At 40.3% G+C, this 27,978-nt stretch overlaps 1 protein-coding gene across 1 annotated transcript; it reads right to left on the reverse strand.

Moving 5' to 3' along the window:
- Positions 1–2,429: 2,429 nt before the first annotated feature.
- wnt6b (wingless-type MMTV integration site family, member 6b) lies at positions 2,430–26,766 on the reverse strand. The gene is made up of 4 exons (XM_059499821.1): positions 26,113–26,766; positions 20,318–20,538; positions 7,047–7,351; positions 2,430–4,515 (listed from the first exon to the last, which is right to left on the reverse strand). The coding sequence occupies exons 1-4, from the start codon at positions 26,190–26,192 to the stop codon at positions 4,054–4,056; spliced, it is 1,068 nt and encodes a 355-aa protein (XP_059355804.1). The 5' UTR covers positions 26,193–26,766; the 3' UTR covers positions 2,430–4,053.
- Positions 26,767–27,978: the final 1,212 nt, after the last annotated feature.

A 27,978-nucleotide genomic window follows, 5' to 3' on the forward strand; every position in this document is an offset into this window, starting at 1 on the left:
GCAGGTCCATTTTGGAAAAAGCAAGCCTGATCTAACTGAGGACAGAGACTCAATTTCCATCTGGCGATTCCAGTGCGGAGAGCACGCAAACAAAATTGTTTATTGACACAGACTTGCACGCTGGGTCTCTTTACGTTTCAGTCGGCCCCAAAAGAGACAAAAAATGGTAACTATGAGTCAGCTGTGTTCTGGAGATATTATCAGCACTTAAAATGCTGACAGTGAACGGCTAACAACCCAGTGAGAGCACTAAACTCCGTTCATCCACAAAGAGAAATGGTGCAGGTAATTGTGATATTTACCGAGCACAGTCGTTGCCATCAGCGGAGGTGAGGCTGTATCGGCCCTCCTCGAAACCGCTTAACTTCCATGCCCTGTAGCAGGAGGTATAAATAGAAAAAACCTCCAGAATTTAGAAGTGATTTATTGCCATTAAAAACTCAAATCGGAATTTTACTGTTTTACTGAATCATTTGTGGTAACACAAATGATAACTACATTATGTTGCATTGCTAGATATAACAGTAGTTGTATTAAATATTAATTAAACCAACATTTTTAGAGTCAGTGCAACAGTGGTAATACAACTGGTTACATGCAGTAAAAATGCAGGAAAAAAGTTTAGTGATTTACCTTAAATTCACAGTGTGGCCATGTCATAGTAAAAAGTTCATAACTATTATTATAAACAATGCCATCAGGGTGAACAACAAAGATTGTTGTCCTGGGTTGAAAAAAAGAGAAAAGAAGTCATTAGAGTAGAAAAAACTACCAATTAAAGTTATTCTTGCCGTGCATTCTGGGAACATAAGCATCAGCATAGTATTATGGAAATCACACTATTACTGTAATGAGTAAAGATTACTGTAATGCACTAGACCTGAACTGTTAAGTCACAGTGATTGTAACAAAGTACAGCAGCTAGTAGCCATGAACATACCATAAGTACAGGTTAAGTTTTGTACAGTGCACTCCTCCATCCCACCATGCACCTCACAGACTCACAGAATAGAGTCTGACAGGGCCTAAGTTGTAATTAGACTGATTACCTCCCGATAAAATCTCCTGCGAGGTTTCAGAGCCTTTATTCACAGCTCGACTTTTATGAGCATGTCCTCCTAAAGCAAGCATCTCTATTTAGATAAAGACTGGTTGTCAGAACAAGGGGACGCATGGTGGTATTATGTTACAGTTTTATTCACTCAGGCTATCTGCCACACACATGCACCTGTGTACACATGCACATAAAACAATTCCTGTCCGTGCATTCCATAGCGAGAGAAGATTTTTTATATACTGATATAAATCCTGCAGCAAAATTTCCATTACTGCAAAAATGTTGAATCGTAAATTCATTATTCATCAGCTTAAATGATTACCACCTCTATGCTTGCAACTAGAGTTCACAGCCCTTCGTCTGAGCGTCTTTGCACCTCATTGTCTGGGTGATCAGAGGAAATGAGTGTGTCTCCCATCATGCCGTGTATCCACCCACAGTGGCAGGCTTTCATTAGTGCCCTGCATGTTTTACTATCAGCAGGCAAAGACAGAACGATTGTCTAATCCTGCACATTCCACAGCCACTGTGTGTGTGTGTGTTAAAGTACATTGAAACAAAGCAGCTATATTAATACCAAGGCTTCTAAATCTATTGGCTGTCTGCGGTATGACTGTATGATGGGCTGTCTATGGTTGTGTGTGTCTCTCTCTGTCTCTCATTCCCTCACCACTGCTCCTGGCACATTCCCGGTCTCCATCTTCCCCTCTATCTTCAACACTGTTGGCTTCGCAGCCCAAATTCCTGGAAAATATGAACTTGTGCCGTCTTGCAGGACTCACACTAATACAAAGGGAGTCTTTTCCAACTGTGTAAATAACTAAAAACAACACCTTTCTTCTGCAGAGTGGCAAAGCGATACACTTAAAGCTGAAATCTCTGAATAGCCGTAGCGAGAGAGCGAGGTGGGAAGCATTGAGCCTTGACCTTGCGCGAAGTGAGCCAGGTAGAACAATTGTACGATTTGTTTAACATCAATGAAAGGAAAGGGTGACATAAGCTTCATTATGATGTCTATATAAATATCTCAGGCTGAAATGGGATCATATCTCCCAATCAAAACGTCATGTGAGAGTTATTACTGAGGAAAAATGAGAGACAAAGACAAGACTATTGATGCAAACCTTTGGAAATGGATTGTTGCAAGTCTTGACTGTCAGTCTGAATATATTTATTTGTACATTTTATACTGTGTAGTCTCACTTAGTCAATTAAAAGTCTGTATGTATATAGGTAAATAGATAGATAGATAGATAGATAGATAGATAGATAGATAGATAGATAGATAGATAGATAGATAGATAGATTATATAAGTACTTTATTTTAGAAAGAAAAACAACAACTACTAAATACAACAAAATAACAAGGAAACAAGTTTTTGTGTATTTTATTCAGTGATGAGCAGCTACAATTCTCACGTCCAGTCTTCAGTTTTTCAAATCTGAAATCTTCCTTTCAAATGCATTGTGACTAAATATCCAAAATATACAGTTCTGGTATGAATTATTGCAAGATCGCTTTATAAACAGTTGTTTTGAAGAGCAGTAAATAATCTTTCACATCTTTCTGCCATTATTTTTTTCAGATATGAGGTTGCGCAAGAGAGATGAACTACAAATTTAAGATAAATAAACAAAGTCTAAGATGAATAGAGCTGAATGCATTCATTCAAATGACACATTTCATCTTAATTTACATTTAGTGGACATGCTGTCATTTTTCAGTCTCAAGTCTATTATGCTTATGCGCCTAAAACTAATGCATGTGAAAATTATATTTCTCAATAGTCTGTGGTTCACAAGCGCGAACTTCAGATGATACATTGTCAAGGTATTTTCCAAAAATGCAATACTTTCCAAACAAAGGACAGGGTGCTTGAGATTAACACTTGATGAAAGTCTCATGGCTGACCCTGCGTAATTAGCTTGAAGCTCTGCATTCTTTATGTCTGTTTCTTGATATTTCTGTTTTCTGATTTCATTAACTGTACAGACCGTAATACTATATTTCAAACATAATGCATTTTATTGACACTGAATTTATTGAACATGGTGTTGAAATGATTTTTGATGGCCTGACTTGATTTACCCTCCAGTGAGATTTCCATGGAAAAAAAACAAAAAGGTGATAAAACAATAACAATTTCTCATACATTCCTGTGATTATTATCATTAATGATCAGTTGTGATTGGTTTTGAGAACTGTTGAGCAGTGTTAGCATACTAAGGTTTTCATAAGAGGTCAACAATATAAGAACTCTTAAAAACCCCAAACAAACTGAAACAAACCACTGAAAATGCAATTCACTAAGGAGCAAACCGATGAAAAATAGTGATCAGTATCAGTAAAAGTGCATTAAAAGCCCCATAGATTAAATATCTCACAAAGATAAGGAGTTTTTACATGTTGCTTCTCTTGCATTTGCTTTTTACCTTTGAGTTTAAGAGTAAAACAAGTTTTTACTCTTTATGTTAAAAGTTCTCAAAGTGCTTTTGAAAGAAAATGACAGGGCATTAATCACAAGAAGTAGTCATGATGATATTAAATGCTTATAAATAACCGTCTGTGTTCCATATCCAGCCCGCTTTACAGAGCACATGCCAAATATCCTTTTCTTGATGTTCTGTCACTTCAGAGCATAAACAGCCATTACACCATGGCTGCGGTGCTGAAGTGGATATGTTTTCATTCATTGAGTCTGCACTCATAATATACTGTATATGGGGCTGATCTAACAGAAAATACACACAAAAGCCCTCTGATGAGAAGAGTTCTAAATGTCTCGACTTCACAGCTGAAGAACCCCTCCTAAATCTTGAGTAGTCATTGAGACTAGCGGTCCTGGGTTTTCTGAGGGGTGAATCACAAGTCAGACACTCCTCTAGGCTTTCCCAAAGCCTCAGGGTTTGAAATGTGTATGCATGAATCTTGAATGTTCTAGATTCTTTTGTTTGGAATTGCTCTTCTCAAGCCCATTATTCATAAGGGTTCTCAGTTAGTAACACAAACTCAATTCTTTCCTGACCAAGCACTTTTTACACTGGACCACACAGCACCAGTGGAAACGGCAGAGACAGTTCTCCTCCAGGACCACTGTCTCGGCCCAGTGGCCCCGCTCGCAACACAGAAGGTCACATCCACTCACGTCCAGTGCCGTGCTGTTACACATCCGCCCCCGCGTGCCCAAAGAACCCGTCTTCCGATTGGGCAGGCAGAAGTCCGGCGACTCAGCCGAGTATATGAGATCTTGCTTATCTGGAGGTTTGATGTTCTGCCCCACTGGAATGAGAGTCTTACCGTCATTCCCACCCATCACTTTGGATGCCCCGTTGAAGCGCTCGAGCAGGCGGTCACCCACTTCGCGAAAGTGAGGCATTTTCTTCCAGCAGGTCCTCAGAGTGCAAGAGCCAGACAGCCCGTGACATTTACATTCAGTTCTCATATAATTCTTCACCGCCTGCAGTTCAAGACACAAAGATAGTTCAGTGAGATAAAAGGAGAAGCTATTTAGAAGGAATTTACCCTCTTCTCTTCCCTCCCTCTTTAGCCTCCAGCCACTCGAAAGCCAGTCCGGGAGCTTGAAAACAGAAATTCGTACAGTTCTATACCTGTTGAAATTAACGTCTGATAAATGCAGCATTACCATTTTTCTAACTTTAATTCCAAACGAATCGGTGCGGGGCATTTGAGTCCTCTTTGACATAGAAGAAAATCACCATCTGCCAAACATGTCTATATTCCCCCTTAATGCCTGTTTACCAGTGACTGACCCCATGCTAACGGGACCTGAGGCTGTGAGGCAGTGACCTCTGGAAGATGAAGCACTACTGACACTAGTGAACAACTAATCTGAGGATTTGGCCAGTGGCCGACTGATGATGGCTTGAAGGAAACCATAAATCTGACTTCTTTAGAGTTCTGAATAAGAATGAATTATAAAATAGTAAACTGAGATAAGAGTAGTTATACTTCAAAATGATCTATCACACACATGCACCACAGGTTTCTATTGTACAGTAGGCGGTATCATTGCAGAAATAATGGAAATACAAAAATAATGATTGCTTTAAAAAAAAAGATTTGCCCTGTCTAAAAAGTCTTAGACACACACTCCAGTCACAGTTAAATTGGTGTGTTGAATTGCACACTATACTAAAAATATGAAAGAGAAATGTAAACACACCGTAAGTTTGGTGTTGGTGAGAATTTTAAAGAATTTTTGTCTTTTTTTAGACACTTACGCTCACCAAGGCTGAATTTATTTATGTGAAATATTATTACAATTTAAAATATTTGTTATTATTATTTTCAGATATTTTAAAATGTAAATATTTCTGTGATGCAGTGGTAAATTTTCAGCATCAATACCCAGTCTTCAGTGTCACATGATCCTTCAAAAATCATATTTAATATGCTGATTTGCTTCACAAAAAGCATTCCTTTTATCAACGCTAAATCAAGTGCTACTTAATATTTCATGGAAAATGTGATACATTTATTTTCTGGATTATTTGATGAATAGAAAGTCTTAAAACAGCATTTATTTGAAATCTAAACCTTGTAAATGACTTCAGTGTCACTTTTGATAACTTTTATTCATTAATAAACTACAAAATAAAAAAAATAAAAAATCTTACTGACCCCAAACTTTTCAGTCGCAGTTTAGGTCTGTCATTAATGTTTTGTTAAACAGTGTATTATATTATTTGTATATCATTATGCTAAACATCCAGTTTATTTCAAAGTATAAAAAAGTAAATATTAATGTACAATTAATTGTGTAACTATTGGGGTCTGCATTTTTGTGAGACTTTTTTATGAAATGCCTGCTCTGCTAGGCACTTTAGTGTGTGCATGTGTGTGGTTTTGTGGTTTCTGATCACACAGAACAGAACTAAACAGTTTCCATGTTAAATCAAATAAATGCATATGCATTTTAAACTAATTGTGCATGTTAATACTGTAATGTGAAAGTTCTAGTTTACAAAAAAATGACACTCCTGTAACTATTGAATGGATCTAGACAGTCAAGTAGGGAACAGAGAGAGTGCTGATGTTGGGAAACTAGTCTCAACTCAGTTCATAGTGTGTTCTCTAGCCTCTGCCAAGTATATTTCCATAACATTTCCGAGCTTTTCCATGCTTGGGCTTTTGAAGTGCACCATCTGCTCATTTAAGCTTGACTATCTCTTAAGGGTACAGGCACAACAGCACACGACTGTGCTTGTATCATCTATGCATCGATGCAAATCTATCCACATTGATATCGTACCAGGAACATTAAACAAAAAAACAAAACAAAAAAAACATCTACACCAAACCTGCATGAGGGCGACAGGTACTGAGACTCGCTTTTTTTTTTTTTTACAAGAAAATTAAGTAAATACAAGGTACCTGGCTAGTCATCCCAATTCCTAATTTTGTTTATTGCTGATATATGTTAAGGGTCGTGTGAACTAAGAACTAAATACCAGGTTGCATTTACTGCTCTCGCAGCACTCTGACAAAGTTTCATTTCATTTTTGCCAATATATTTTACAATTCAATCATACCTTTATGGCAAATCAAAATTTTCAGCAGTCATTACTCCAGTGTCACACGATCCTTCAGAAATCATTCTATATTTATTTTTATAAACAGTGTTGAGAATAGAGCAGTTGTGCTGCTTAATATTTTACTGTGGAAACCATGATGATTCTTTGATAAGCAGAAAATTCAAAAAGGAAGATTTAGAAATCTTTTGTAACTTTTAAAATTTCTTTAGCGTCACGTTTGGTTAATTTAATGTGTCCTTGCTGAAAAAAAAACCAACAACTTTTGAACAGTTGTGTAAATTAACACCTTATTCTTGTTTAATTTTCTTATTTAATAGGTCGGATCACATTTATACCACCACTAAAAGACTGTAAAAAGCCTGTGTAAACTATTTTTATTAATTCATTTTTAATTCATAGCTATATGTGTCAAGATAAAGTTGAAATATCGTACCAGTCGACCGGCTTCATTATTATGAAGGTCTATCAGCGTGCGGATGTCACTCTTGCCCTTCCTCCGCCTGGCGTCCATAAACTGCTTGGACTTCTCGTAGCCAAACTCCACGTCGTCTCCGCAGCCACCCCACTCCCACTTGACCCCCTCGGTTGGGCCAACACTGGCTAAAGGTGGAGGTGGCCCTCTGCTCCGTGTGGCCTCGCAGCCGCATTGCAGCAGCTCCCCCATGCTGCAGGCCTGAGTCACTGCATGCGTCACACCCGCTGCCGTGATAGCATACACGAACGCCGTCTCTCGGATGTCTGTGAAGACACACACACACACAGACACACACAAAGAGACATCAAAGAGAGCTTCTGATTGTTGGCCAGGCTGGGTTACATCGAACTCTGATAATTATGGCACTTTAGATATCCTAGCTGCATGGGCTATTTCTGTGACAAGGTAGCCTCATCCACAACGACAGCACTACTGTGGCACAATGAGCCATACGAGGTCATGGCATATCAAACCAGAATAAGCTGCAATGAGAATCAGAGCATATGCTATTCAGTTCTTGTTCCATAATGTTTCAATATGCAAGAACTCTTTTTTTTTTTTAAACAAATGACCTGAAATTAAACAAACCCCTGAAAATCAGAGTTCCCATGAACCTAGAAATATTACTTATCAAATTAGTCCAAGAGATGGAAACTCTGAAAAGTATTAATAAATAATAATAATAAAAACATTAAACACCTTGTAGATTAAATATTTTCTTAAAATGAAAACAAACAGTTTTTGTCACATATACACTACAGTTAAAAAGTTTGGGGTCAGTGTTAATTGTTTAATTAGAAAAGATGGATCAAATGGATCAAAAGGGACAGTAAAGACATTTATAAGCTAATAAAATTTCTACACTGTAAGGTCAAATGGAATATGTACTGGTAATTTTCTGCCAGGCAAACTCTAAAACACAATACAATGCAATGAGTGATTCAAAATATGTGTAAAACAATTTTGAAAAGTCAATATGGAAATTTTCTTAATATTAACATTGGGACATATTTTACAGACAGTGTACTTCATAGAAATTATGTTCTTCAAAGATTTCTATTTATCAAAGAATCCTGAAAAATCTGAAATTCCAAAAAATATTCTAAGCAGCACAACTATTTTCAATTGATTTCTGAAGAATCATGTGACACTGGAGTAATGATGCTGAAAATTCAGAGTAAATTAACAATTTAAAAATATATTCAAATTGTAAACAGTTATTTTAAATGGCAAATATATTTCTAAATGTTGTTGTTCTTATTTGTTCTTTTTTTTAAATGACCTGTTATTCCTGTCAAAAGTTATTTCTAAAGAAAATGACCAGTTCACAAAAAATATTTATTAAATTCTAACATTTAATAATGTTAATTGAAAACAAATTCTCTGCAATAACAAAAAAAGAAAGAAGAGAACAAGAAAAGAATGGAGGGGTTGGAAAGGACAGATGTGTTTAGCAACTCGTAGTAAGGGAGTTGGAAGGCATGACTTTTATCCTGTGTAAACTCTGGATGCAGTGAGCGTGCAGTCACTCCTAAGCCCTGTGCCAATTCTGCATCGCATGATTCAGTGAATGGGATTCATTAAAGCCAGTGAAATGGAATCAGAGCTCAGAGTTCACACACACATATACACACGCAGATATTAATCCCAGCTGTCCATTCACACACCCACTGTCGTCTTCATACTGTGAAACAATGTGTGTTTGTGTTCCTGTTTAGATACATGACAGCACCCCACCTGAAAACACCTGTAGCTTTCTGGCACTCAAAACACCAACCAAGTCTGCATTAACCTAACACTGTTCACTGCATTACTATCAAAAGTGTCCTAAAGAGAAGCAGCCTCTCTGCGACATACATTGCAGATCCTCAGATTATGTGGGTACTGCTTTATATGTAGCAGTCCCTCTAGGATTTCACGATGGCAGAATTGTATGCAAAATCAGGCAAACAATATTTGCGGCAGCTTGCATTTCTCTATGCATATGTCTATGCAAAAAATGTTAACCTGTGTGGGGCGAAAAGCAATATTTGCTCTGATATGAGGCAAATCCATTTGAGAAATGGAGAACATAATATTTAATATTTACAAATGATCTCTCCATATCATTCATTCATGACATACACTTGTCTATTGTCTGTCCAATATTTTTGCTTTCATAAAGCACAATAGAGACTCAGCTGTCTATCCAACCTCTTGTTTATATTTATGTAAGTGCATAGTTAAATATACTAAATTATGTAATACTTTAATAATAATAGAATTATATAATGCTAAAATATATAAGTTTCCATAACGCCGTATTTCACTAGTAAATTTAAGCATATTATTTTACTGGAGATGCACTTTTTTTAATAAGTGATTCTAGTGACCGAAAATACTATTATAAACTGTAAAACAACAACAACAAGAGGTATATAAACCCCACATAACCCTGTTGGTATGTTTTGCAGGTCTGTTGTGCATAACTACACATTCTGGTATCTGGTTTCAGTTCAGGATGTCATGAACCACCTGCATGTGTGTGGCAGGAATCACTTTATTAAATTATTAATTGATCTTTTCTGATGCTAGCCGATATTTCAGAATAATTTCGATTATATAATGCCTTCAAATGAGCAGAGATTATAAATCACAAAATCAGTAAAGATATTTTGCCATGTGGTAAAATCACAGCCAGTCAGAATGTATACAACGTGATATTTAAAGTCAAAATGAAATGGAAATTCACATCTATTTTGTAAATACATGTTTTAGATATTGGTGTGAATAATTCACCAATGTATATATTATATACTGTATATAACGTATTTGATATTGGATTATACTGTATATATTGCATGGTATTGGTTGACTTATGCAGAATTTCTCAAACTATTTAGTCCACTTAAACTCTTAGTTACCTTATACCCTCCAAGCTCACATTCATCTGTTGCACCCTTCTGAGTGCAAATGCCCCACCTCAAGTTTTTTTTTTTCAGTATGTACATCACAATACAGAAGAAAGATCTGGCACTACTTCTGTTGTATCGCAACATACTGATCAAGGTGTTAGCATAGTCCCGTTAGCTCCTGCTGGTAGATGTCCTCACCATAATGGAGCTACCTCCAGGTGTTTTACCTCCATCAGTTTTTATCTCTGGATCCTGAGCCACTCTTGGGTCATGTAAGGATGGTGATATCATGTTCATACAATTTCAGAAATATGAAAAACATACATTTTCATTTTCAATTAACCAGTTTGTTGATTGCATTACTGGCACAGATGTGATGCAGCATGTCTCACCAATAACAGCAGTGTTTGCTTCAATGTCGGTACTGCTCATGTGATGTAGGCCTAAGCAACAACAAACATGCGGGCAACCTGTATAGCTCAATTCACATACAAATGATTCTTATCAACGGGTGATGAATGAGTCTGATGAATCCACATGATGAATCTTTCACTGTATGAACTCAAAGGCCCTGTCCCAAATGGAAAACCCCCTTTGTGGCCGTTATGTACCCTCGATCCACAGTTCTACTGAACCTGCACTGGGGTGAGCTCCACAGCAGACTTCTACTCGACAGTCAAAGCGGCATTACGTCACGAAAGTGCGGACTCATAGGAAGGCAGCGAGGGTTTAGGGTGCCATTTGGGACAGGGCCAAACTGAAAAGAATCCATCAGAATGGCCACTGAATCAATATTTGACGCACTTACTGAACTGCAAGTTCTATGTCAATGTATCATTACTCACAGCCATTAGTCTGTTACTTTCATGTTTATCCTCATTTTTATGTTAGCATGTGAAACTACACTGAAATGGATAAGTATGCCTAACAAACAAGGAAAACTTCCACATTCAAGGCCCAGAAAGGTAGTAAGGACATTGTGATTTCAGTGGTAATTTTTGGAAGCTACAAGAATACTTTTTGCATCATGGTACTCTTGTGAAAGCGCACCGAAGACTGACAAGAAAGAGAGGAAATTATAAAATAAAGTCATTAGTTTTGCATTCTTTGCACACAAAAAAGTATTCTCGTAGCTTCATAACATTATGGTTGAACCTTTGATGTCACATGGACTATTTTAATGATGTCCTGCTTTCTGTAGGGTCAGAAAGCTCCTGGATTTCATCAAAAATATCGTAATTTGTGTTCCGAAGATGAACAAAGGTCTTATGGGTTTGGAACGACACAAGGGTGAGTAATTTATGGCAGAATTTTTATTTTTGGGTGAACTATACCAAAAACAGGCTATGAATTTTTACATATCATGTGTTCCCGGGGAATCAAACCACACAGTGCACAGTGCTCTACCAATTGAGCTACAGGAACACTTATATATATATATATATATATATAACACTCATATATATATATATATATATATATCCTGATATTTCCAGAGTTTCCAACCCCATGGGAAACGTCTCAAGGTTACGTATGTAACCCTAGTTCCTTGAAGGAACGAGACGCTGCGTCGAAACGCTTTTGGGGAACGTCCCTGACGAGACCGACTCTGAATATCGTGTGCCATCAGTCCATCGGAAAGGCGTGACGTCACGGGCGGGGTGACGTAGCGACCAGGAAGCTATAAAAGCACGTGCCGTGCAGCTGGCTTCAGCTTCGAGTAGGGAAGCAAGCGCCGGCAGGGGTGCCGGGAGTATGGCTCTGCGACGCAGTGTCTCGTTCCTTCAAGGAACTAGGGTTACATACGTAACCTTGAGACGTTCCTTTTCAGGAACTCGAGCTGCGTCGAAACGCTTTTGGGGAACGATGTGCCCACGCTGCCAGACTTCCAAATCCCTGCCTAGTGTGTAGTCAAAAGAGCACAGCTAAGACGAGAGAACAGAAGAGCCCAGCGTGGCTCGCATTTCAAGATCGTAAAATCGGACAAATGTGGAGGGCGTGGACCACCCCGCAGCGTTGCAGATGTCCAAGAGGGACACACCTGCTGAGAAGGCCTTGGAGGCCGCCATACTCCGAGTAGAGTGAGCCTTGGCCCCCAAAGGAGGGGGAAGACCAGAGGACTCATAGGAGACGTTGATTGCCTCGACTATCCAACAACTAAGGGTCTGCTTGGTGGCAGGAGAACCCTTGTTAGAAGGACCGTAGCAAACAAGCAATTGGTCTGATTTTCTCCACAGGGCAGCTCTGTGGACGTATGCGTTCAGTGCTCGCACTGGACACATACAGTTTAGCTTCTCTTGGTCTGGCTCCCGAAAGGGAGGAGGACAGAAGGCCTGCAGTACGATAGGTTGTGGTGTAACAGGGGGAACCTTCGGAACGTAACCCGCTCGAGGGTATAAGAATGCTTTGGCCATACCAGGGGCAAAGTCTAAGTAGGTAGGGGCCACCGAAAGGGCCTGAAGATCTCCAACTCTCTTTAGTGAGGTGATTGCCAGTAACAGGGCAGTTTTAAGTGTCAGATGTCTATCTGAGATATCTTGTATTGGCTCGAATGGAGCTTTACAAAGAGCCTCTAGAACCACAACCAAATCCCAGGGGGGAACACGGGATCGTACTGGAGGTCTCAGCCTCAGCGCACCGCGGAGGAAACGTGTAACTAGGGGGTGTCTACCCACTGACTGACCATTGAAAGGGACGTGGAAAGCAGCTATGGCCGCCATGTAAACCTTTAAGGTGGAGTGGGATAACCCCGCAGAGAGCCTGGCTTGTAAAAACTCCAGAACTGTATCAACTGGGCAGTCTGCTGGGTCAAGCTGGCGGTCTCTGCACCATGAAGTGAAGAGCTTCCACTTCAGGGCGTACAGTTTCCTCGTAGAGGGAGCTCTGGATTGGAGTAGGGTCTCAACAACCTCGGTTGAGAGACCAGCTGCTAACAGCTGTGCCCCCTCAGGGGCCACACCCACAGCTTCCACAACTCCGGGCGAGGGTGAATTATCGTGCCCTGCGCCTGTGAGAGTAGGTCTGTCCTGATCGGTATCTCCCACGGAGAGCCGTCGAGGAGCGAGACTAGATCTGAGAACCATACTCGGCCCGGCCAGAACGGGGCTACTAGTAGTAGACGGGCCCCGTCCCGGCGTACTCTCGCCAGAACTCCCGGGAGCAGAGCGATAGGGGGAAAAGCGTACAGACGAAGCCTCGGCCAGGTCTGTACCATAGCGTCCAGTCCCAGAGGAGCTGGATGAACTAGAGAGAACCAGAGGGGACATTGCGATGTCTCCTGAGTCGCAAAGAGGTCCACCTGGGCTGTACCAAATACTCTCCATATCTGCTTCACCACCTCCGGGTGAAGCATCCATTCCCCGGGCCTCGGCCCCTGTCTCGACAGTATGTCTGCTCCCACATTCAATCTCCCAGGAATATACACTGCTCTGATCGAGAGGAGTTTGCCCTGGGACCACAGAAGGATCTGGTGTGCCAGCTTGTATAAGGGGCGCGAACGCAGACCCCCCTGGTGATTGATATAAGAGACCACTGATGTGTTGTCGGTGCGCACCAACACATGGTGACCTCTCAGGTCTGGGAGGAAATATTTCAATGCTCGATAGACCGCTAGTATCTCTAGGCAATTGATGTGCCATGTTAGATGGCGACCACTCCACAGACCGCGGGCAGGGTGGCCGCTCATGACCGCACCCCAACCGGTGAGGGACGCATCTGTCGCTAGCGTTACACGGCGACAAGGAACTCCCAGCACCGGGCCCTGATTCAAGAACCAAGGTTTCCTCCACATGTCTAAGGCACGAAGGCACCGCCGCGTGACCTTGATAACTCGAAGTGGATTTCCCCTCGGGGAAAAGCCCTTGGACTTGAGCCACCACTGTAGGGGTCTCATGTACAGCAGGCCAAAAGGTATCACGTTGGACGCAGCTGCCATCAGCCCTAACAATCTCTGGAATTGTTTGACAGTGAGTGACTGGCCTTCTTTGACTCTCTCGACTGATGTGAGGATCGACTCGATCCGAGCAGGAGACAAGCGTGCCTGCATCGTGGTCGAATTCCACACTACGCCTAGATAGGTGGTTCTCTGAACTGGAGAAAGTACACTCTTCTTGGCGTTTAGTCTCAAACCCAGCTCCCCCATGTGTGCGAGAACGACATCTCGATGTCGAGCCGCCATCTGCTCTGATTGAGCTAGGATCAACCAATCGTCGATATAATTTAAAATGCGGATGCCCTGCATACGGAGGGATACCAGAGCCGCATCCATACATTTCGTGAACGTGCGGGGTGAGAGTGCGAGGCCAAAGGGAAGTACTCGATATTGATAAGCTTTGCCCCCGAAAGCGAACCTCAGAAACTTCCTGTGTTGTGGAAGGATGGATATGGAAGTATGCGTCTTTGAGATCTATTGTGACAAACCAGTCCTCGGATCTGATTTGGGCTACAATCTGTTTGACAGTGAGCATTTTGAACTTCAGTGACATTACTGAGAGGTTTAGATGACATAAGTCTAAGATCGAACGCAACTCCCCATCCTTCTTTGGAACTATGAAGTACCGGCTATAAAACCCGGACTCCCTGACTAGAGGAGGGACCACCTCGATGGCCTCCTTCCTAAAAAAGGTATTCACTTTTTGTTCCATAACCAGAGCCTGCAGGAGGCCGACTATTGTCTTTCCACTGTGCGCAGGACCCATTGAGATACATTGGCAGTAGTTTCCATGCTTCTAGCTAATGTACTAAGGGAATCAGTCTCTCGAGACTGATCTCTGGAGTAAGAGTCCCCCGAAGGGGAGGCGAGCATCCCAGCTCCGCTACGCTCACGGGCGGAAATAACTGAGTAGTGCTCGCTGGAGGCCGCTGCACCCTGAAACTCCGGCAGGGTTGGCAGACCCACCTCCCGAGGGCACTGAGGTGAGACGGGCACCGTGTAATGAGGTGGACACCGCTCTACCCCAGGAGGGGGCTGCCCTCTGTAGTCGTGACTGTTTGTACGTGGAGGGGGCTGCTCCCGCCCAGCAGTCCCTCCAGTACATCTAACTTCATGAGTCAAATAACTGTCATTATATTCCTCAGAATTTAATGAAATCAAACAATCAGACAAGTAAATACGGTCTGGATTGTGATACAATACACATTGAAGTGATATATTGAACTTCTCGAAGTTAGATAACAGTCATTAGATTCCTCAGAATCTAATGCAATCCAAATTCCTCAGAATTTAGTGAAATCAAACAATCAGACAAGTAAACACGGTCTAGATTGTGATAAAGTACACATATAGTGATATATTGACTTCTCAGAGTCATATTCCTCAGAATTTTAAATAATCAAACAATCAGACAAGTAAACACGGTCTAGATTGTGATAAAGTACACATTGAAGTGATAGAACCAACTCCTGCTTATTAAATGGAGTTAAAAATAACCAGACACGCGGTCGGGTATGGAAAAATTCACATCAAACTGAAAATGATGTAATACACGCGTTGCCTCGACAGCGCGCGAATAGCTTAGTCACACAAACAATATTAATCCCCTCGGAGATTAAATAGCTGCTCACTAACGCTGCCCGTATAATGACACTGTTTGTTTTATACTGTGCTTATGCAACTTTGTTTGTGCAACTACAAGCTCGCCGACGCCCTCCGTGTCAATCTCCTCGGAGAAAGAAAGGCAGAGCGTCAAGCCCGACGCTCGGGGGGAAGAGCCGAAGCTCGGGCTTCCAAACCCCGGAATCAGGCAGATCTGGTGGGTACGGTAGGAGATAAGGACGTGCCCGTCTCCATACCTTCCAGCAGATCGATCTGCGAACCCAACGAATGCCGGCGCGGCTTCGCCTCGGCGAAAGCGGAACCGGCATCGCGAGGAACGCTTGCGAAGGCTCACTTCTCGAAGAGAGCCCTGCGGGATCGAAGCGTCCGCATTGGCATTCGTTCACAATGCGGGCAGTCGGCCCCCTCGAGAGCCGACTCAGCGTGCTTCGATCCCAGGCAAGCCACGCACAAACTGTGTGTATCCCCACTCGTAATGTAGCGAGGGCAGGGAGGAACACACAATCTATAACGTGGCTTGGAATCGCCCTTCATATGTTAGGTCTTTGCTTTTGTTTCGGCATATTGAGCTGTTTTAGCGATCTTTTAATGGCTAAGGGACAGACAACAATAAATAGGACCAACAGGACAGACTTTGACATGCACACACAGAGCGCTTGCTGACAGATTCGAAGCTGAAGCCAGCTGCACGGCACGTGCTTTTATAGCTTCCTGGTCGCTACGTCACCCCGCCCGTGACGTCACGCCTTTCCGATGGACTGATGGCACACGATATTCAGAGTCGGTCTCGTCAGGGACGTTCCCCAAAAGCGTTTCGACGCAGCTCGAGTTCCTGAAAAGGAACTTCCTATTACCTCACCATTTTTAAAATAAGACATATCATGATCAAACTATATTTTGTAAACAGTGTAACATCCATCATTTGAACTACTACAAAGACAAAATTTGCCCATCTGGATCCACAATAATTTAATCCAATACATTCATTAGACGGAGGTTGTCATGACAGACAGAGGGTAAAAAGTCTCTTGATTTCACCTCCCTCTCTTATTTTTTCCTCCAAGACACAAATTCCAAACAAATTTTGTGCAGCTGTCTATGCCCAGGCCTGCCTAGAAAAGAGAGAGAGAACTTAATGCCAGAAGGGGCTTCTGTGAGAATTAGCAAATATTTTTTTAATACTCAATCTTTGAGTCAATGAAGCATGAGGCTGCAGGATGAAAAGAGATGAGAAGGCAGGGCCCCTCCAGCGGCTCCACCAGTGCTGACGGGTGGGAATCATTTTGATTGATTTATTTTGCCACCATGTACTGCCTGCATGCAGCGAGGGTTGAGACAATCTCTAACGTTGCACGGATCTTGATGCATACCTGGGATCCACTTTTATCAACTGAAGGAACTGCAGCAACACACACACACACACACACACACACACACACACACACACACACACACATCCTCATGGATAATATGAGTAATTCTCACTAATAAAACTCAATTTTGTGGTCTACACCAGAACGTGGAGCATAAACACAATAAGTAAATGATGCATTAATACCAACTGCAAAATATACCAGGGTCCTGAAGCTTAACCAATGCCACCTTTTTTAAGCGCACTTAGAAAATCCGATTCAGAGTTTGAAAATTTGCTTTCACACTAACAAACTGAAGTGAGCTCTGACGTCAAATGCACTGTCTCAACTCTCAAATATGTCCAAAACTCTTGTGCGCACAAGGGATCCATTACAACAGGACTGGCTGTCCCTTTAAATGATACCACATATTCATGCAGTCCTTCATGCTGAGTACACTGGCCTCTGACCTGTTCCAACAGTGGGGTTTGAAATAAAACGTTCTTGAACAGGACTGAAGAATGCCATGTGTGTTATGTGCTTTGGTTTGTAGCATGCATTAGGGGTTTGAAATGGGATTATATAGAAAAAAAGGAGCATTTATAGTCTTAATGCTTGCAAAAATGGTCTGCCTCCGGGCTTAGAGATGTACTGTTGAATTGTTTTCTGATATAAGCTTTTTATCTTTTCTCTTTCTCTTTCTCTCTCTATCCCCTGCTTTTTTTTTCTTTTTTTTCAAATGCACGCCAATTTACGAGTTCAAATGTGAGTTCATAATCACAACTATCAGAATACTGAAGATACCAAATACATCTGCTGAACAAATGGCCAATGTGTGGAAACAAGGATGTTATTTCTGATAGTAAAATTCCATTACAGAATACCAGTGGGATCATGCACCTACTATATGGCACTTCTGGCAATCTTGTTGTCCTATGCTAGCCAAGATGTGACTAAAGAAAGAAACACTTTTTGACTTATTATTCTTCATATAAGAGTGAGACAAAGACATTTTAGCTTATTTTATATACACTACCATACAAAAGAAAATAATTGTATTTATTTTATTTAGAAAGCATGCATTACATTTATTTAAAGGGAAGGCTTTTAGATTTTTACAAAATATATATATTTAAAATAAAGGCTGTTCTTTTGAACTTCAGTTCATCAGATATTCTGAAAAAAAAATCCATAATTTCCATAATTATGTTAAGGAGCACAACTGTTTCATTAGGATATTAAGTAAAGATCATGTTCCATGAACATATGTTGTAAATTTCCTACTGTAAATATATCAAAACTTTATTTTTGACTAGTAATATGCATCACTAAGAATTCATTTGGAAAACTTTAAAGGCAATTTTCTCAGTATTTAGATTTTTTTGTTCCCTCAGATTCCAGATTTTCAAATAGTTGTATCTCGACCAACTATTGTCCGATCCTAATAAACCATACATCAATGGAAAGCTTATGCATTCAGCTTTCATGATGTATAAATCAATCAATTTAAAAAAATGTACAATTAAGACTGTTTTGTGGTCCAGGGTCACATATATGCAGCCTTTGTGTGCGTAAGTCTTTCAAATACACAAAAAAAATCTTCCATGTCCCCAAAGTATTGAAAGGTACTGTACAGTATATTGAATATATTAAGTGCCAAAAGCTTAAATATATATATATTGTTTATATATATATATATATATATATATATATATATATATATATATATATATATATATATATATATATATATATATATATATTGTTTATATATATATTGTATATATATATATGTTTAAAAAATATTTTAATATGAATTAGGAGCAAGCTTGTGGTCATTCTGAGAATTGAACCTGAGGTAAAACAACAGTAACCTCTGTGCATCAGACAATGCATGATACCAAACACATTTATTGACACAGACAGAAACAAGAGGTCTTGACAGCAAAAATAATGAGGCACATTCCTGAGGTGACAGGGCAAATTACGCACACACGGCGTCCTTATCATTTCTTGGGTTTCTAATTGGAACCGCATATTGTCTCTGAGCAATTTTAACGACTTCATTACAACCTCAGAGACAACATGTAAGAGCAGCCGGCAGCATTTCCAGCAAATTCTGGCATTGGGAGGCTGCTCCCTTGGGCCAAGAAAACAAGCTCTGGTTTACATGTTTGATTAGGGGAAGAAAATAGCCCCCAGTTATTTAGCAATGGAAGAAATATGTGAGACACTTTGTACAACCCTCTCACTCGGTGCAGGAAGTGAACCTGCCTTAGCAGAGATCTCAGCTCTGACACGTGGTCATTAGAGCCAAGTCTCACAGTAATTGTGGTAAATGCATGAAAACAGAAGAGCACTTAAGCCTCACCTATAGACACAGAGGAATTTATGATTAATTTCCATTTTGTGAGGCAGTCTCAGTGCTCAGTCTAAGATGGGCTGATGCAGACAGAGGAATCATGTTGCAATCCGTGTGTGAACACGTCCACACTGGAGGCCAAATCATGAACTTTCAGCTCCAGACCTGGATATGACAAGCCTGCATCTCTCTACATCGCTGTGATATGGGCATGTCTAAAGAGAAATCTCATGTGAAATTAGGCAAAAAATTGTACTGACCATCTTAATCTCATACCCTGCTGGCTGAGGGCAGACTATGTTCAGCCAAAGTAGCTCCCTCTACAGGTGGCAACCAATTAGACTGTTTAAAAACAGAAAAGGTGAGCAATATGCATCATCAAATTCACTACCGACATATCCTTTAATGATTCGCTCATTTATACTCATCGGAAGCCAAAAATGATATACTGTTAGGTTAGGGTTAGTAGAAAAAGTTCACATATATTTGCAAAGTTTCTTATAGTTAATAGAATGTGGACTGTCAAAATAAAAGCGTTACCAAAGTAAACTGTGGCCTAAACTACAAGATGCATTTACACTAGGCTGAATCATGCCTAATGTATCAAACCACCCCTTGAAGGGATTGCAAGAATAACAAAATAAGTTTCCAAAATATTAGATAATGACAGACATCTTAGCATCAGCACCACTGTTCTGAGGCACAATAATTGCCTCAACTGAACAAGGTAAATCCAACGTGAAAGGGGAGGGGTTGAACTCTGCGGACGGCCTAATAATTGTAGAGGCTATGTTAGTTTATAACTCTTCAAAGGGCTGAAAAATGTGGTGGATCAATGATTATGCAATTTGGGGATCGTTTTTAGAGAGAAATTTAACACAGAAGAAAGGCACTGAGGTAAACTGGACACAACAGTTGTCCTTGTTCTCTCTTGAACTTGGATCCAACATGCTGAAATGAGGGCACAGGTCTCTAGGTCTCAGGGCTAGAGTTCATGGCCTCAGAAAGACGTCGCTGACCCATAATCGAGACAAAGATTGATTAACTCCATTAGGACACATGCTCACCTTGCTGGAGGATTTTGCCAAAGTACTTGTTCTGGCTGGTACAGTTCCAGCGTCGAAAGCGGAACTGGTATTGACATTCGCGCACACCCAGCTTGGCGCCCTTGGCCACTTCATTGACAATCTCCGGCTGGGTCTGGCACAGTTCGGCCTGCTTGCCCGCCAGACGTTTGGTCTTCCTGCAGATGCTGTTTGGGTCCATGACCAAGGGACTCCCCACTGCCCTGAAACGAACAAAGCTTCATCAGATGACTCATCTGAACTACACAAGGTTTCACAAGATAAAGTGCGGTTATCTTCTCAAACCACACGGCACACAAACCACTTTAAATGATGAAGAGCATTATAAATTTAATGTTCTGTTGCTTTACCGCAAGGTTCACATTAAGGTCTGAGCCAATCCTCATTCGTTTAGGGCTTTTCTTGGTTTTTAGGCGTACTCATTGTTCCTTGCAGATGAAAAAGAAAATATACAGAAAAAAGACAACTACTAGAGTCAGACACACTATAATGTCAGGGGTAATCGAATTACCCCTTTGAACATAAACAGATAACATTTAAAGCAAAAAAGCTGCATCTTAATTGCTGGGTTTTATCAAAAGTGACGACAGACGTGTGTTTACACTTGAATCAGTTGTTTATTTCAACTGCTAATGGGAGAAGAGGCCTCTGGTCCGAAGCATTGAGCGGACTGCCAGAGCTTCCCGTGACAGTCGCTATGACGTAATGTGAGAACGGCACAATTCTTTCTTTTTAATAACTCTCAGCGTCTGTGATCCATGCAGCTGAAGTCGGTTTTTATCATTACGTTGCCGTATGGGGGAGCAGAGCTCTGTGCGAATACCTCATTGCTTTTCATTCACCCCTGTCAAGGCTAATCTTTCAGACTAATAACATTCATCTGCCGTACGAGTTTGTTTTAAAAAGTCAAACCGACACTCTTGCCAGTCGCCTTCCATGGCGGTCTGATAAGAAATATGAGAGGGGAGATAACAGGCTTTACAAGTGATGCATCCCATCTTGATAGGCCTAATATTTCATTTACATACAACCGTCTTTGGACACAGAGCAGCACGAGTGTGTTTTGCTGTGATATATGATTACATTTACTAAAGGGCACTACGGATTCATTTCATTGCACATTCAAAAATTACATTTTATATACTACATTTATTTTACTTAAGTTTAAATTTTATTCAAATTAATTTTTCTCCATATAACAAAATATTTTTTTTTCTGTCTTATTTTTTTTTTCTCACTAGCATCACATCAGATATTCCCTGTTTCTCTAATCTCAAATGATCATATTTGCTTTAGTGGTCTAATGTGAGGAATATTCCACATATGTCTGGCCACATGGAGTACAATAAACACTAATAACATTACATTTTTGATGGCGAGTGTTCCACTGAGGTAAAATAAGTAGACAGTTTGTAGTCTTTCTTCTGAATCACACATGTCTCTCAAATCAGTGAAGGTCAGACTATTGTTTTTACAGTTTGAATTTAACCATGTATTATGTTGCAGTTCCTAATAAAATTACAGGCCAATTGGCACATACTCGCCAATGTCAAATTTTACTCTCATTCGTCACCTGACTGTTCTTTTTGGACCTCGCCTACAGTAAAAAAAAAAATTTGCAAGAGATATTAATGCTTAACATCACAGCGTATTATGCATGTGATATTACTGTAAAGCAGTAATTATTCATCAAAAATACCTGCTAATTTACTATATTGTTAGCAAGCACAGTATTGTATCTCAGCATCTCTATTACTCTCCTTAAAAATAGAAACAAAATGTTGATCTTGTTAGGAGGCATATGTGACCCATTGTTTTGATCACAATAACCCATGTTTAAACCCTCCGTGACTCCAGATTTCCTTTTCATCTTTTGTTATTATTTATTGGCAACACATTTGATCGCATTTATTTTATTATGACAGTCTGACAATGTTTCTCTTCAAAATTTTTGAATCTAAGTTTGATTTCAATTTAATTTTGACAGTCTAGCGCCCCACCAGGAAAAGTCTGTGGCCAGTGTCAAGGTTTCCATAGTGCTTAATGGACAGGCATGTAATAAAGCCTCTATTAGTATCTCTCGCAGATCTTGATCTATGACGCACACACCCCTGCGTGATAATAATGTGCAGATACAATGTTCTCCTCTGTTGCCTCTGATTATCTACAAACCTGTGAGCTTCTCAGTGCCAGGATCACTGCTCAAATAATGGAACCACATTTTACAGCAGGAGGTGTAGACTCGTAAAAGAGCAGACAGTGTTGGAGCGACTCTCCCTTTCCAAGTCCTGTTTCACTGTCAAAAGGGGCAAGGCAAAGCGCTGGCATTTAAAGGAAAGCTTGAATATCACAAAAGCGGCACTGGGTTGCATATGTGGTCTCATTATGGCTTGGGTGATACAGAGATGAAGATATTCGTCTATGTCTGATGAACCATCCCTTCCCTGACTCTAATCGAAACCAGCCACGACCAAGACATAACAAAAGACAAAGGGAACATGCCTGCAGAAAGAGTCAATCTGGACATGATGATGACTATTCTAAGATCACTTCTGCCATTTCTCATACAGTGAATCACATTAGGACTTTAATCGGGGAATAAGAATGGCATCTGGCAGAGGAAGACCACAAGTCCTAGAACGGCCGTTATCCGCACAGCTTCGAAGCCACTCTTTCCTGCTCGCCCTTTATCTGGTGAGACTCCTGGATGGGATAAGCACGATATGGGGCCTAATCATAACATGGAAAAAGATGTACCCAACTTGTGCAATCAGGAATATCCAAAAACAGCCACACCGTGATGTATGAGAGAGATAATGCAGAGGCGGAAACGAGGGGGGAACTGTGATTAAGAGAAGTTATCCAAATAATCAGTGCGAACATACACATGCACATTTATCTTTTCATAGACCTGTTGTCCTTTGCGCCTGCTGAGACCTCAGGTTACATTATGAATTGCATGGTTACAGATAAGTCTCTTCTTTTTTCACTTTCTGAAAGAGCGAAATTCATCCCTACTTAATCCCCCAAGTATGCTGGATATGAAGTCAGTCACGACAGGGCTGGAACTGCACAGAGTGGCTTGGGTTCACTTCTGTGGCGCGTGGCGCAGAGCCATGGCACAATCTCCTCTTGGAGTGTGCCACTAAATCATGCGAGTGGAACCACTGTGCTGCGCAACTCCATCACTACGATGCTGTCTGTCACACGCAGATGGGACAGACCCAAAGTACGAGAGAACAGCACACGCATGCTTGAGGTGAAACACTGCACGTGTGCCAAACGGGCCAAGCAGCTGTCATCTAATCGTTATCTGATCCATCTCTCAAGGCCGCTTGATTGCCTATCTCTCCATTCTCCAAATGAGATTTGCTTCTCCCAGATTGAACATTGGAGAGGAGACAGTCTGGGACATACTTATATACATTGGTCAGGTCCAATAGGAGACCTGTCAGTGGATAAACAATTACAAGTCTGTCGTCATTTATTTACCCTAATGTCATTCTAAACATGTACTTTATGACTGCCTTTTTTCTGTACAATGCAGATATTTAAAATAATCTTTTTTGTCCATACAGTGTAAGCCAATATGAACCAGTGTTGTTTTTTTTTGGACCCCATTGACTTTCGCTGTACAGAAAAAGAACAGTTCGTCTTTATTGTTTCCGCAAAATAAATAAAGTTATACATGCTTAAAACTACACGAGGATAAGTAAATGATGACAGAATTGTCATTTTTGGATGACCTGTCCCTTTTACACAGTGGTCCTCAATAAGGGGAGCAGGAAAATGATTTGAACTAAAATAAAAAATATGAAATTAAAATACTGTAATTTAATTAAAATGCTAAAATACACATAAAATTGAGGTGTAAGCTAAATAAATCTTTTTTTATTAACTAAATATAAATTTGATTAAAAAAAAACTATTTCATTACAACATTAAATTAATATTGTAATTGCAACCTATTGTTTTATTAAAGTAAATAGTTCTTAAATTCTGGAACAAAAATGATTATGGATAATTAATTTAACATACTGACATTCTCAATTTCTGTTAATAAAAAGCTTTAAAAAATTAGCTTTGTCATTATTACAGCAGAAAATTACAACGGAAATATAATATGAGGGGATTTTGAATATTGAATTGCATAATGAAGGCCTTCAAGTCAAAGAGGTTGAGAAGCACTCCTTTAATAGAATAAGGTGAGTTTGCACACAGATTGGGTCACACATGGGCATTTAAATATAAATGTGGATTGAGAGTGTATTCACACACACACAGAGACATAAAAGCGAGAGGGTATGTCGCATGCACAGGCACACCTGTCCGACAGACACCTGGCGGGCTGCCAGCACATGACCCCAAAGACTCCAGAAGAGGTGAGGCTTCCCATCTCTTCCTCAAGCACTCAGCTCTCAGCCCCGCAGATCAGAGCACAATCAGAGTCCTGAGAGCCAGTTTATCTGCCTCTGTTTCATCTCCTCTCAGCCTCAGCATGTGAATGGTACGCCGTCTGTCAGAGACCCTCGGCACAGCCCAGCCCCAGACGAGAGGTTTTTGATGGCATGTGTAGTGCCCCAAAGAAAGCATCATTGTCTCTGCAAACTTTTTTAGACCTCCAGGTATATGATAGAGAGAGAGAATGTGTGTGTAAAAAGTGTGAGGGGAGCTTTAGGTACAGATGACCTTTTATAATGTGAAAATTTGAACATTTGATTAGCTAAACAACACCCTTGTTAAAATTAAACAATCTCTCTCTTGTCAAACTCGTGCATTTCAGAGTGTTAAGGGAAGAAGTAGTTTATGATGACACCCACAGCCCGGAGGTCCACCTAAAATTCCAACTCTGACCCCCAATGTGTCTACCTCTGAAACAGAGTACAGCTTAACCCTTAGTAAACCCTTGATAATGGAAGCCATGATCAACAACTTTTACGGAAATAGTAAATTTCTCTGTACAGACTTCAAATGTATTACGTGATCTATAATGAACTCCTGATCCACCTGTATTTTTTAGGAAAGTCATTTTAAAGTTAATTTAACTAAATACTTTTTTTTTTAAATGCCACCTTCCGAATATTTTATGTAATCTATGCAGCTATTTACTGTGAATAATTCATACTTATTCTTAACATTTAAAAAAATATTTTGTGAGAAGTACTCAGTGTAAAGTGTATATAAAAAATGAATAGTTTCATAGAGTGAGCAGTAAATAAGGCATATTTGAGATGTATAATATTGAAATTCATTTTACGCCTGTAATTCCAATACTGTATCACACAATATTGGAATTAATGCACTCTAAACAATAAATGTGAAACAGAAACGAAATGCTTTACAGCCTGTTGCCGCAAAATAACTTTCATAAGTTACACAAACAGATTTTCATTCTTTAGTTCTTTATAAAACAATCTGTATATATGTTGCTTTACCACTCCAGCAACCAACATACCGATCTGAAGAAACTATGTAACATGAAGAACTTTTATAACCTCTAAAGAACCATAACCGCTCTGGAACACAGCAAGAAGTTTCATGATAAGAAGAGGGGGTTTTGCCGAACCTGAGAACTATTTATTGTTAAGAGTGCCAAGGGATGTTTTTTTAGTAAATAATTATGTGATAACCCGGAACGGTGTTGTCATGTTTTCATATTCGATCATCTCTAAACTATCAGTCTGAAGTTCCCCACTAATCCCATTGATCGAGCTTTAAATATGGGGCTTGCAGGAATTTCCAAAGGCGATTGAGCGCGCGCCTGAGATATTACTTACCACCAGAGCCCGATAATGTTGACTGGACAAAGCAGGATAAAGAAGAGGGCAAGTTGCGTTCTGGAAAGTGGAATCGTCATTGTCAGATGCCTTTCGAAGGACAAAAGTATGAGGTCTGATGCCGAAGAACTAGTCCAGAGATCAAAGAGGCTTATCCTGGGAGAAAGTTTGATAATTTCTGAGGAGATTCAGCACCCCTAAAGAATACACTTCCAAAAAGCACATCATCTGGTGAGGACGAACAAAAAATGCGCTTGGAAAGTGGTCAGCATCTTCATTCTTACTTCTCTGAGATCTTCATCCAGCAAAACCAGATAAAATAAGGGGGGAATCCAGGTAGAAGCGCACTTAGATTTTGAGCTTGATGGAATGCAGTCAAACCTCCTTAACTTACTAAAATGCCAGAACTTTTAAAAAGAGTTTCCGTTTGGAATGCGAAATGTTCAGTTGCTCTTTTGAAGCGCAGAACTGTAGATCTGAGCGTCATATGCTGAACCTGTGTGCGCGCGCCCTTCTGTGAGTGCTGCAGATCTCATCCTGATCCAAACAGGTAGACGTCTAGAAGGCATTTCGTGCTCCTCTCGTCACGCTTTTCCCTGCCTTCAGCTGGGGACCTTTTTCTCGTGGTGTAAGAAACTCAAAGCTCATCACCCACTCAGTGACGTCGCCCGGGGCTTGAGTCAGGAACCTTGTCATACAGAAAAAAAAGCGGTTCTGATTTACAGTTTCTGGAGGATCAGGTAATACACACATTATGAATGTCCAGTGCCGTTTAGCGGTAAATATGGATAGATAAATATATTCTCATTTACATATACAGTATATACAGTATATGTGTGTGTGTGTATATTTACTATTGTAGCATAAATATCTTAAGTTAAATAATATTCTTTGTTAAACTAAATGTCCTGCAAATATCTTTTGAATAACTATTATTTATTTATTATAGACAACCACAAAAAGAAAGAAAGTTGGTATATATGCTTATGACAATATGACCATCTCTGAGAAGAAGTCTACAAAAATGTTTGATTCAGTTACAGAAACCAGACAGGGTGAGCAATGGTGACACACTTTATTCCAGTATTAGTTTATTTCCCAACTTACTCCAAGTGACTAGCCTTGTTGTCTTGCTTCTTCGGAATCATTATCAAATATTTTAGGATTTATTTAGGTGTATAAAGATAATCCAAAAATTCTTAAATTCCATTCAGCCTGTGCTTTTGCACCCCCCCCCCCCCCCATTGTTTAAATAACTATTTATGAGCATATCAAATCATAAAATCACAGTCGTATTTAGCCTGTAGTGCATTTAAAACAAAGCCATGAATCTTACACATTTGGCCTGTAATAGCTGTCCTCTCATCTATCATCTGCAAAGATCTGCATTATCACCCTCATTAACTGTCCTCCCAATGTAATTTGTGGCTCTCAAGACAGTTCTTCATTGTGATGTTGTCTTCATTTCGCCGTACACGCTCTACCTCATCTATCCGATGGCCAGGGGGTCCCAAATTGAAATCCAAGTCCTCCCTTCTCTTTTGAAGTCTCACTTCCCTATTGGATTCAGACACAGTGATGTACTGCATCACATACAGGTACAATCAAAGATAGAAGCTCTGGATCTGTTTTCATATCTCGTTGGAGATAGCCGAGAGCAGAAAGGGGGATGTGATAGGCTGTTTATCTGTTATCTCAGGGTCAGGTCTTTTTGATTTTCACTCTTTGTTTTCCCTCCAGCTTCAAAGCTGCAAATATGAACAGTTTTGTCTGAGCTGCAGGTGTGTTGCAGTTCAATTTATCATTACATAAAAGAGGGAAGATAACCTGCCTGTCTCATGAGATAGTTTAATTGCACAGAAACAG

Source organism: Carassius carassius, chromosome 19 (assembly GCF_963082965.1).
Source record: "Carassius carassius chromosome 19, fCarCar2.1, whole genome shotgun sequence".
Classification (NCBI taxonomy): domain Eukaryota; kingdom Metazoa; phylum Chordata; class Actinopteri; order Cypriniformes; family Cyprinidae; genus Carassius; species Carassius carassius.

What these genes read in the sequence shown, in the direction of transcription:
- wnt6b (XM_059499821.1), bottom strand. Translation starts at nt 26,192, where the DNA reads ATGACGATTCCACTTTCCAGAACGCAACTTGCCCTCTTCTTTATCCTG. An exon ending in AACATTATCGGGCTCTGGTG is followed by an intron (nt 20,539 to 26,112) that starts GTAAGTAATATC and finishes TGTTCGTTTCAG; the next exon opens with GGCAGTGGGGAGTCCCTTGG. An exon ending in TGGCAAAATCCTCCAGCAAG is followed by an intron (nt 7,352 to 20,317) that starts GTGAGCATGTGT and finishes GTGTCTTCACAG; the next exon opens with ACATCCGAGAGACGGCGTTC.